This window comes from Solea senegalensis, linkage group LG16, assembly GCF_019176455.1.
Source record: "Solea senegalensis isolate Sse05_10M linkage group LG16, IFAPA_SoseM_1, whole genome shotgun sequence".
Lineage (NCBI taxonomy): Eukaryota > Metazoa > Chordata > Actinopteri > Pleuronectiformes > Soleidae > Solea > Solea senegalensis.
The window spans coordinates 1,833,405-1,844,956 of record NC_058036.1 but is presented as its reverse complement, the minus strand read 5'-3'; the positions used below and the strand labels follow the sequence as shown (position 1 = coordinate 1,844,956).

The 11,552-nt window shown below is 42.9% G+C and overlaps 1 protein-coding gene across 2 annotated transcripts; it reads right to left on the bottom strand.

Moving 5' to 3' along the window:
* Positions 1 to 1,353: 1,353 nt before the first annotated feature.
* On the bottom strand, positions 1,354 to 11,280 carry jade1 (jade family PHD finger 1). 2 transcript variants are annotated; one of them, XM_044047849.1, is made up of 11 exons: positions 11,139 to 11,280; positions 8,426 to 8,508; positions 7,665 to 7,732; positions 6,404 to 6,561; positions 5,303 to 5,487; positions 4,993 to 5,204; positions 4,660 to 4,827; positions 4,091 to 4,207; positions 2,933 to 3,544; positions 2,697 to 2,814; positions 1,354 to 2,458 (listed from the first exon to the last, which is right to left on the bottom strand). In XM_044047849.1, exons 2-11 carry the CDS (start codon positions 8,499 to 8,501, stop codon positions 1,503 to 1,505), a joined length of 2,670 nt encoding a protein of 889 aa, XP_043903784.1. In that variant the 5' UTR covers positions 8,502 to 8,508; positions 11,139 to 11,280; the 3' UTR covers positions 1,354 to 1,502. The 2 variants fall into 2 exon arrangements, with proteins under 2 accessions (XP_043903784.1, XP_043903785.1); XM_044047850.1 differs by lacking the exon at positions 11,139 to 11,280 and adding an exon at positions 10,776 to 10,951.
* Positions 11,281 to 11,552: the final 272 nt, after the last annotated feature.

The following is an 11,552-nucleotide window of genomic DNA, read 5'->3' as shown; positions in this document are numbered from 1 at the left end:
CAGTGTAAAAATAATTCTACGCTCACTCACTCACTCACTCACACACACACTCACTCACACACACACACCTCACACCTGTGCCAACCTCTCGTAGTGCAAACGCTTCAAATCAAAGTTAGGCACATGATGGATACGAAACCGATCGCAGCTCAGTGACACTTAAGTGCTGATGACGAGGACATTTTTTATTTCGGATAAAGACTGATGAAGAGATGATGACAGCTGGAGTTTGAGCAGTTTTCACTTCCTGTGTGAAGCAGTTGAAAAGCGATAATAATAAAGAAAAGAAAGAAAAAAACGTCGCTGACTGGAATAAGATAATCCGTTTCAGCTGTTTTTGTTTGTTTTTTTAAAGTTTTTAAGATTAAGTGCAACCTACTCGTCGTCGAGTTTTAATACTACGGCAAAAAAACATTAAAAAAAAACATCGCACAAGCTTGTGGTCCCGGACAACAATCACGACTTTTATTACGTAGCTGATGCTTGTAAATATCTGCGCGAGCGTTTAAGTGGCAACTTGACATCTTTCTATTCTAAAGGGATATTCAGATTTTCAGAAAGCGTGGTTAAATGAGGGACTGACGCTTTATCAGAGCTGTGGACGCCCCCTGCTGGCCACGGCTACCGAACGGGAGACAAGGAAAAACTGATTTTAGACACTCAACAGGTATATAACAAAAATATAGCTCAAGTCCAGGGATGCAACGATTCATTGATTACTAAACTAATCGTCAAACGACTTTGAGCGCCTTAAAAAAACAAAAAAATTAAAACCAGTTTCTCTGATTTTTCAGCTCCTTAAATGTGAATATTTTCTGGTTTTCAAAAATGTTCTGGCCCAAAGTAATCAAGGAAATAGACGGTTGAGTCTGGCCTACGATATCTTCAGAATATATACTCACTCTCCCCTCACCAAAGTCCACAGAGAAAATGGACACAGGAGCTGCTGGTCGTCTGCTGCCCTCAAGTGGCGAGTCTGTGTCACTAAAATAAATCGTAACGAAGGATTTCAAACCCCTGAAGTCACAAAATAACACATTAGCGATGGAGACGGCGGTGGATCAACAACTCCTGTGTGCTGCGATGTTAAATTGCTGATTTTTTTCAACGGACTTTGGTGTGGGAGAGTTCGAGGAAAATAAGCTTTAAAACATCGTAGACTGAAGTGGACACAGAGCGTTTCATTAAGCTGCTAAAAAATCTGTTTTTCCTCGTGTTTTTCTTCTGGTTCCTCACACGACCACACATGACAAAACCTGAACAATCCCTTTAAGGAAAACTAATAGTAATAATAATAATCATAATAATAAAACTAGCTCAAAATAAAGTAAAATATTTCCCAGTTTTACATATTTTACAAATAAAAAATAAATATCAGCTCTGTTTTTTCTTCTTCTTTTAAACAATTCATCCAGAAAAATAAAGGTACAAAGAGCGACCATCGTTCTTTTTCTCCACCGACATAGTGCAGCTTATTCTCTCAGTGTTCCTCTCCGCCGCCATCAGGAGGCGAGCACGCCGCGACGGATGATGTCGGAGCCGTAGCGGCGGCTCAGGGAGGTGTCGCCTCTCAGCTGGTGGGAGTGGCATCTTTTCAGGCAGGGGTCGCCGTCGCCGGGCTTGGAGTCGGACGCGTAGCCGTCGTTCTCCGTCCCGGCGTGCAGTCGCGTCCTCGGGTGCGTCGGCTCCGGCGTGTTGGTGAGCGGCCGCAGCAGTGGCTTGCGTTGCTCCGCCTCCTCCTTCTCGCTCCGCCTGGGGATCCTGAACTTGCCCCAGCCCTTGAGATGGTGGGAGACGCCGGCGTGCGGTTTCCTCGGCAACATGGTGGCTCTCGCGGCGGCGTGCGGCGTCTCGCAGGCGTCGCCGAATTTAGTGTTGGCGGTCGCGTCCAGGGAGGCGGGGCTTCTACTCGTCGCCTCTTCTTCTCCGTAGTAGTCGTCCGTGTCGGAGCCTCTGATGTCCACCAGCCTGATGGACATGGACTTGTCCACATGTTTCGACCCGAGCTTGTTCTTGACGTGGCTGGAGAAGCTGTGCGTCGCCTCGCTGCCGCTCCTCCTCTTCCTCCTCCGCTCCTCGTTGTTGTCCCGCCTCACAACCCTCCTGCTCTCAGGTTTGTGCAGTTTGACAGTGAACGTCTCCCGATCCTCCGACTTGTGAGGCGACAGGAAGTCCATCTCCTGACTGGTGTCAGAGTCTGGGATTGTGGCGTCGCCCGCGGCCTCTCTGACCCGGGAGCTCTTGCTCTCCTTGGCGTCCGGCAGTTTGCTCAGGTTTTCCTTCTTGTGTCGCGAGTCGCGCAGGCTTTTCCTGTCACTGCTTTTCCTTTTGTCCTGCTTGGAAGAGCCTCGTTTGCTTTTCAGTCCGGCGTGGCTCCAGGAGGAGCGAGACTCCGAGTCCTGAGACGATAAACTGTCCAGAGAGAAGAGATCCTGCAAGTCCTGCGCCGAGGGATCGCCTGAAAACACAAAATCACAAAATTAGGACAGTGTTTGTCCTTCTGTTAGCAACTTCCTGTGTGCAGTTTTTGACGGATGGATCGTATTTTTTTGTGATCAGTAGGTCAGGGTCCCCACATTCATAAAATTCAAGGACTTCAAGGGCAAAACAGATCACTACAGTTGCTTTGTACACATTATACGTATTGTTTTATGTGTATTTAACATGTTTAACATACGTGTGAGCATGTGACTGACCTGTGAGCAGCTCGTGGTCCAGCAGTCTGACCTGGTGCTGGAAGATCTGCTCCTGGACTCTCCACAGCGATCGCTTCATCTTCTCCCTCCGAGTCACCATGTAGGTCAAGTTACGAACCTGAAGAGCACAAAACAGCCGAGTCATTGGAAGCCTGACGTCCACTTTACTTTCACACGTTAGTGTAGAGTATAGATGAGAGAAAGCTTCATAAATGAGTTGACGTTTGGAGACGTACCCTCTCCAGGTCCTGCCGCAGGTGTGTGAAGAGCTGCAGGCGTCGCAGCAGGACCTCCTGCTCGCGTCGGGCCAGACTCTCCTCCTCGTCCTTCTTGGGCGTGAGGAGCGCCTGGTTGAAGTTGGCTTTGCGCTTCAGCTTCCAGTACTGGTAGAGGAAGTCCACCGTCTCCGGCGACAGCTTCAGGTGAGCGGCCACCTCCTCCACCTCCACAAACTGGTAGAACTCCTCCTCCATCTCCTGCAGCTTCAGCTTGCGCAGGTTGACCCTCTTCTCCTGCTGGCGGCTGCTGATCTCCGCCGAGACACTCGGCGCTCTGTCGACGAGCTGAGGCGCGACAAAGGAGGACGAGGACGAGGAGGAGAAGAAGGTGGCGTCGTCCTCTCCTCTCACCCTGCCTTTCCTCCTGCCCTTCTTGTCTCTGGCGCCTTCCTTCTCCTCCTCGCCTCCCGAGTCTCCGTCTCTGGACTCGTCGCCTTCCAGTCCCGAGTGTTTGGGGCAGTAGGACTTGAACTTGACCTCGTCGTCGCTGGTGAGGATGGTGTTCATCTCGAGGCTGGCGTGAAGGCCGCACGTCACGTGGAAGGCAGTCCGGCAGTTTTTCGCTGAGCACTGGAAGAGCAACAACAACATTCAATTTAGGCTTTTCGAAATAACAAAAGACATTTAAAGCTGCAGGGTTGGGTCGCAGCAGAGCAATTTCAATTTTCAATTCGATATCAATTTATTCTGAGATATTTCAGTTTCCATAAAAATTCCACTGGGTTACAAAAGAGATTTTTACAGAACTAATGTGAATAAAAATGTGGGTCTTTCAAGCCAAATCTGGCATGATTTCAATAGTCTTGGAAGATTACGGAAACAAGAAAAGGCAGCTCTTAAAAGATCGATCAAAGGACTTTATGCATCGGAACTTAATCCAAACAAACTTAATCCTCTCTTTGTTTTGCATTAGAACACAGAGTGATGACTTCTCTGAGGTGTCATGTGTTTATGATTCATCACATTTAAACTTATTATATTGAAGCTTAATACAAAAAAACAACGAATCAAGTATAGCGGAGTCCTACCTGCCGCTGAGCCGCAAATTCACTGACAAACACTCCCCACATGAGTTTGTTTGCCGTGGTTTGTGTGTTGTTAAAACATAAACGTCACCTGTATACACGCTCCCGTCTTCTCTTTGCAAATGCAGCAGATCAGAGCCCATCTGTTGCTGGGGATGTGCGACACGTTGGTGATCGGCTCCATCTTCTCTGGATTCCCGATGCTCACCTGCACATCGAACACGTGTCAGAGTCGCTTTATTTTGCCATTTGTGGGGAAAACAACACGTCGAAAAAGCGGTTGCAACCATAAAAACACACGAGACAATAAGAAATCAGACAGAAAACATACTTGGTTAAGAACACAGGATACATACAATACAACAGAAACAGATTAAATTCATTCTCGCTGCTAAAATGTAGGATTGAAGAGCAGGTTTTTTTGATTTAGTCCCTTTTTCATAGCTGCTGTCAAACAAACATCATTTAAAGAGAGAGAAAATACAAAATGTGTACAAAAACATGAAGTGAAAATTAAAAAACAACATTTTATGGCTAGAATTTACCTTAAAAGTTGGCATTATCTATAAATAAAATGCAATTCTTTTTTTTTTTTTTAAACACAAAGTTATATTTGTTATACTTTCAAAAAAAAACAAAAAAACAAACATTAGTCGTCACCTCTGGAATCCACAAGGCACAGCTGACGTGGACCCACTTGGTTCCACTTCGGGTCGGCTTCATGGCTCCTCCCTTCTTGGGGCACAGCTGACATTTGGGCAGGATGCCCAGGGCGCAAATTCGGCACAGCCAGCTGCCCTTCGGGACTTTCTGGATGCCGTAACACGCCTGGTGAGAAATACAAACATGCGGCGTCTCAGCTTCAGGACAGGAAGTGAACACGGATACAGAGGCAGGACCGGAGAAATCAGACCAACGCTTTTAATCTTCGTCGTTTAGGAAACAGAAGGAGTAAAACTCATTTTTCATCGTGTGTGTGTGTGGACGTCAGACCTGGTGGACGCAGATGTTGCACTTGTCGCAGAACACCATCTCGTTGTTGTCCTCCCCGTCAGGCGACTGGCAGACGTCGCACACCACGTCCTCGTCGTACTCGATGCCCAGACCCTCCTCCGTCTCCATGGCGTGCGTCATGTTCTCGTAGCACCGGTGCTCGAACTCCTCCACCGCCCGCTCCATGGTGATCTCGTCCACCGGCGGCATAGCTGCAGAAACAGAGTGAGGAGGACAGAGGTGAAACACGGTGAAAATAATACCCGGGTTCCACATCACAGGATACATGCTTTCCATTTTCCTGACTCACCCATCACAGCGAACTCCTCGTTGGCGACGTGCAGCCAGGCCACGTCTTCCTCGTCCAGGTCGTAGCGGCACATTCCTTCTGCTAGTGTCCGAATGTCGACGTAGCCCAGCGCCTCGGTGCCCGACGTCCGGATCAACTTCTTGGGCCGGATAAACATGACCTCCTTCCCTTTCTCTACCAACTCTCTGCACGACACACGCACAGAGGACAACAAAACTGTTAAATTGTCTTAACACACTGTGTTTAAACTGAGGGTTAATGAAAATACAGTTGTTACTGTGAGATAAAAGCCCAAACCTTGGCAGAAATACCAACGTAAACTACATTTCTTTGGAGGCATTTTTGCTATTGACCTCTCATTCTCACATGCAAAAAGAAAAGATAAAAATCACCATGTTTGACATTTATTTGGGACAAATGCAGCTTTTTCTTCTCGTGGCCAGAAAATGACTGCAGATTTTCACCATAGTGCATAATTTCATCTTTGTGTCACATTTGTGTAGAACTATTCATTCAAAGGGCAACTCAAAGTGCTTTATAAAGGCATAGAAACACATTAAATCACAGTATAAAAGCAAGACATTAAATCGCAAGTTCAACTCCACCCCTGGTAGGTTGCACTAAATTCCCTTGTAAGTCGCTTTGGATAAAAGCGTCAGCTAAATGACATGTAATATAATGTAAAACGTAAAATCAATGTTAAAATTAAAATCATAAGAAATAAAAGTGTGATTTGCAGAGTACTCTGTCAATTTAGATAATGGTAATATTTGTGAATAATTTGAGGTAGATCATAATATTATACATATACAAACAATTAAAACAAGTTTTGTTATTTTTCCATCTTCTTAAATCAAAAGGGGCTTTTGCTCATTAAACTCAAACCAATCAATTTTGGTTTGTGGACAAAATAAGACATTTGAGAACTTCGACATCACATCTTTTTCGTTATCATAGGGCTGAACAATTAATCAAAATGTCATCACAATTATTACTGTGTGATATCTGTGAGGAACAAAGATGTTTTCTTCAGGTCAGGACCATATTTCATCTGAAATGGTCATATCGTGATTGTGTTTTTTTTGTTTTCTGTATTTCTACCTGGCGACAGGCTGTGGGATGGACTGGGGGCTGACGGGGACCTGGACCCCTTTCTCCCACTCCTGCCTCCACTGGTCAGCGAGGACGTAATAGTCCTCCGGGTTGAGCTGGTGCGAGTCGTGCACCTTCATGGCGGTGATCAGGTCTGTCCTGAAAACCTGCAGCAGCGTCAGAACACAAACATCAGACACACACGAGTACAACTAGTTTGAAGTTTAAATTCACAGCAGATGCAGCGACTGTTGATTTTACAGTTTGTACAAGCATTAGTTTTCTTTTTTGAGGCCTGGAACTTAATAAATACATGTGCAAATTAAAGTTTCTTTGTATATCCATGTACATTAAGATACAGACGACGACGAGGGGTTCATTTATGTATGCAGCGATGATTTATTTAAGCACTGGGAGGATATTCAGGTAATAATTAACCTGGAGATAAAAAGTTAAGTGTTTAGTTAACAGATGACTGGTCATAAAAGGAGAAGTATAATGTTCTTCCTGCTCCTTTTCAAACATTGTTCTTTGTAGGTTCCATGTTGTATGCACTTGGCTAATTTTACAACTGATTGATCGGTTTAATATTTTCTTTGACTTTTTTCAGCTTCTTAAATGTGATTTTTTTCCCCCCTGGTTTCTTTGCTTTACATTTATAAAATAAATCATTAAAACTGAATTATTTGAAGAGGCAATGCATCGTGGAATCAATTTGTTGACGTGATTATTCTAAACCGAATCATATAACCAGAGGAAGCAGACAGTTGGTGAGAAGATAAACATTTTAATAGAGATAAATGTTTACTTTTCCAAAGTTTTAAAGGTAAAATTAATAAAAAAAATAAAGATGCAATAAATAATTATGTAAGTAATCATTAGTTCCAGGCTTTTTCTCATCGAGACACTGTGTATCCGTGTTTATATAGCAGATGACAGGCTGTGTGCAGTCAGCTGACCAGGAAGCAGCCAATCAGAATCCCGCTCAGACTAATGTAGTTGTTTTGGTTTAATCTGATTGGCCCACAGTCAGAGAGGGGAGTGCGACACAGCGAGTCCAAAGAATGAACAGTAGATAACGACAGAAATGCTTCCACACTTCTCAACTCACACTCTCAGAGAGCAGAGTCTATAAATGAACACATCAAATTAAAGACTTGTTTTTAGTGATATTCCGCCACAGTGTTTTACTCACTTTAAAAACATAATGATTTGAAATTAAGCGGGAAAAAATAATGAAAAGAGCAGAAGGCAATGTCATGACCTGTACCTCAGAGGGCTTCTGTCCGGTGCCTCTCCTCGGCTGTGATGAATGTTGTGACCAGCAGGTGGAATTACCTGCAGGAGAAACAGCAAAAAGACACTTATTAACACACGTCACAGCTTTTATTTATTCATCAGACTTAACTTCAAACAATGTGCAGATTATTGTCTCTAACCTGGAAACGTATGCATGTTTAAATCTTTTACTTAAAACTAATTTAACTTACTAACAATTTAAAGACAAATTTAGAAGGCCGATTTAAATGTATTTTCTGTGACATATTTTTCTTCAGTGAGACTGTGGCTGTGTCAGATTTTCAAATCAACCACTTAATTAAAGTCTGATGCACGATGTAGCAAAACAATAAATAAATTATCATCACAAGCTGTTTCCTGACACTTTATTCCTTTCTGTCTGTCTTTATTTCTTTGTTGCTCGTTATTCATATTGTTGCTTTTTCTTACCCCTAACTGAGCATTTAGTATACATTTATTGACTAGTTGGAAAATAAATGTTCAGGACAAAAACAATTAGTCAAACACGCCAGAGTACTTGGCTGCCAGAACGATTGTTACTAACACTGTGAAACACAAGAAAAAAAAAAGATTTATCTTTATACCTTGACTTCAACTTCATATGTGCTGACCCTACATCACAAGTGAATGTAAGGAAGATGGTGGAGTTGTACTGACCTCATTATGGTCTATAATTAAACCTGGCACAGATGACTCAGCAGAAAACACAATGGTTTTTTTTTTGTTGCTTACTTTCACTGTCGGATTCATCACTGCTGCTGGGGTTCCTGCTTCTCTTCATGGTCGTCTGTCTGCTGAGCTCCATCATAGAAACACTTCGTAAATAAGGAGAAAAAAAACAGGGTTAAAATTGAACAACAATCTAGACTTCAAACAAAGATTACAATGTAACGAAATAATCAATTATTATTCAGATTCACTTTAAAAACAAGTTTCCAGAACCTCATGTTTGAGAATTTGCTATTTCTTTGGTCAAAAACTACAGCTTTTTTGGTTTTTGGGATGGTTGATGAGAAACAAAGATAATAATGATATTATCATGGAATCCAGGAACATGTGACGCAGTTTTCACTTCAATCTCATGTTTATCTGACTGACTTCATTCATTAAAAGAAAAAGTGTTCTATACATCAGTAAGAGTAAAAATGTCAAGTAGTAACTGAAATAATAAAATAAATCCAATTAAAGTTTCACAATGAGGTGTTATTTTTATATTTGTATATTTGAACTCATGAGGCTTAGCTATACAATCAGTTCCAACAAAAAAACACCCTCAAAATCAGTTTTTACAGGGACTGTAAGAATGTAGAAAACTTCCAAAACAGCCACAGACAAGAGATTCCACATTCGCGACATACAAACACAAATATTCTATTAGGTGTTTGGTGCATAAAATATCAGAAAATGTTGAAATGATGTTATCCAACATAACATTTAAGAAGCTGGAAAATCAGATAGCTTGTCTAATTCATTTAAAAGAAAAACTCAATGATTAATTGATTATCAAAATAGTTGATGATTAATAACAGACTAATCGCTGAATGGATTAACAACAAACTACACACTGTATGCAACCGATGGTGCATGTAATAATGTAGTAGTAGTAGTAGTAGTAGGGGTGTGTCAAAATATGGATTTAGTGATATATCATTGTACTTCTTGGTGCAATATGAGAGAATCAACACACCAGGGCAAATATAGATAATTTAATTAACAAATACTCTAAAATAAACAGTCCCTAGCCAAAGAAGAGGGAGATTACAGCAGGATAATGGTAGAGAAAGTTACATTAAAATATGCTCCATCCACGTTCAATACATAGTTTGTTCTCTGTATTGTGAAAATACAGAAATTCTGCACATTTAACTTTTCACAGACATTTTGTTTTCTTCAGTTAGACAGATATGGTGATGTATCGCTGTATGATTGACTTGCAATATTTTGATTACCACAGAATTGTGTGTCCATCATATCCCTGTGATTCACACCTCTATAAAGTAACATTAGCCCCATTTAGTAAATTACCATATTTCAGGTTATGTGTAAATATTACCACTGCTTTAAGTGCCAAATAAGTATATTAGGATTATTAAGACCATCTGTTGTGATAATTAATGATACATTCCTACATTTTGGGGAATTAATGAAAAATGGTCGCCTAGGTAAACACCACAGTGACACGCTGACAGTGTTGCACATGCTTCCTTGTTGATCTGACAGCATCGCAGCCCTGAGGGGACGGTCTCTCACACTCAGAGTTCCAGCGATGACAACAAGTTAGCACCCAGAGCAGAGACAGGAAAACGCCTTCTATCAGCTGTTAGCTCCGAATACAATACACCAACAAGGAGTCCACACTTACTTACACCGGACAGGTGGACATAATGTCAGGCTTCGCAGCAGCCACGGTGTGCACAGAGGAGGGAGGGACACGATGCTAACTCAGGCTTGGCCGGCTAGGCTAACGGCTGGCTAGCCACGGTTAACGACAGTGAAGCTCGCTCTTCAAACAAACAGAGCTAACTAGCCTTAGCTGACAATTGCGTACAGTAATTCCTATTTAAATTAATTTAACGTAACAAGCGTACACCACACGCACACATAGAGTTAACGTGATTACGTGAAGCCTGTAAGCGACAACACAAGGCGATGTTTGCGGGTTTTCTTAACCATAAGGGCTGCGTACCAGGCTAACTAGCCACTAGCTACAATGCTAATATCCCTCCACTGTTATGCAACATGCTGGGCCCACCCACGCCCGGCGCCTCTGGGTGGAAAAACCCATAATAAAGAATGAGATATATTAAAACGTGCAACACTGTAAAGCAGTCATTAATGACATAACCCCATTATAATATTTTCTTACGCCCACAGCAACAGCCTGCACGTTGCGTTTAACTGACGTTGTTGATTAGCAACATGGGCTAGCTCGCTAGCCGGAGGCTAAAGCTACGCGTCCGTTATATTAGTTGTATTTAGCATTAGCCGCCGTTGCTAACACAACACCGGCTCATTACATCCCACAGTTAGGGTGAGCTCTGTGCCAAAGGTTAGGGGTCAGGTATTGATTGAGACAAACTACCTGAAATCAGCATGAACAACACACGCGCGCGCGTGGAAGGTGTTGATGGATATGGTTAATGATGATGTAGTGTTGCTAGCCCGCGGCAGGACACAGTGAGGCGGCGGCTCTAACCAGCGAGCCACTGGCTGAGGTTAATCTTTGGCGCCATTTTGAAATGACGATGTCGCGTTTTCGTAGCGGGGCTGCTGCTGCTGCTGCTCTCGCTCTGCTGCTGGAGCTGCTGCTGCTGCTCGAGCGACCACACCACAGACACAAACTCACTCAAAACACAGGAAGCACTTCATGAACACTCGCTCACATTATGAACATGGATTAAAAGCGTGTAAGAGTTGTAAATGAAGAAAAGTGGTCGGTACATACAGAGCACGTCAGGCCGAGGCGAGCAGGTGTTTGAGTTTGATGTGAGGCGCAGTTTTTTTTTCCACCGTGAGTTCCGCTTGACCCGCATTCCACATACACAAACACGGAGCAGCGGCGGCGGCCAGGGGGGAGGTTACCCTGCCCGGACTGCACTTCTACATGGACGCCGCTAGAGGGCAGCAAAAGCCCCTTTTAAGATTAAAAAATAAGGACTGTGATGTTATTGGACCGGACTGCAGCTCCACCAGGTGGCCGCTAGAGGGCAGTAGAAGCTTTTTTTTACAATGGATCTTAAATATTATATACAAAATAAGATACTATATGTAAAAAAAAGAAGAAAAATATATTATTATAATAATAATAATAATAATAATAAAAAATATGATATTATTGGACTGAACTGCATTTCCATAA

Coding starts and splice junctions, on each gene's coding strand:
- jade1 (XM_044047849.1), bottom strand. CDS start 8,501: ATGATGGAGCTCAGCAGACAGACGACCATGAAGAGAAGCAGGAACCCC. Junction 5,488..6,403: donor ATCCCACAGCCTGTCGCCAG/GTAGAAATACAG, acceptor TGTGTCGTGCAG/AGAGTTGGTAGAGAAAGGGA. Junction 4,828..4,992: donor GCAACATCTGCGTCCACCAG/GTCTGACGTCCA, acceptor ATTTCTCACCAG/GCGTGTTACGGCATCCAGAA.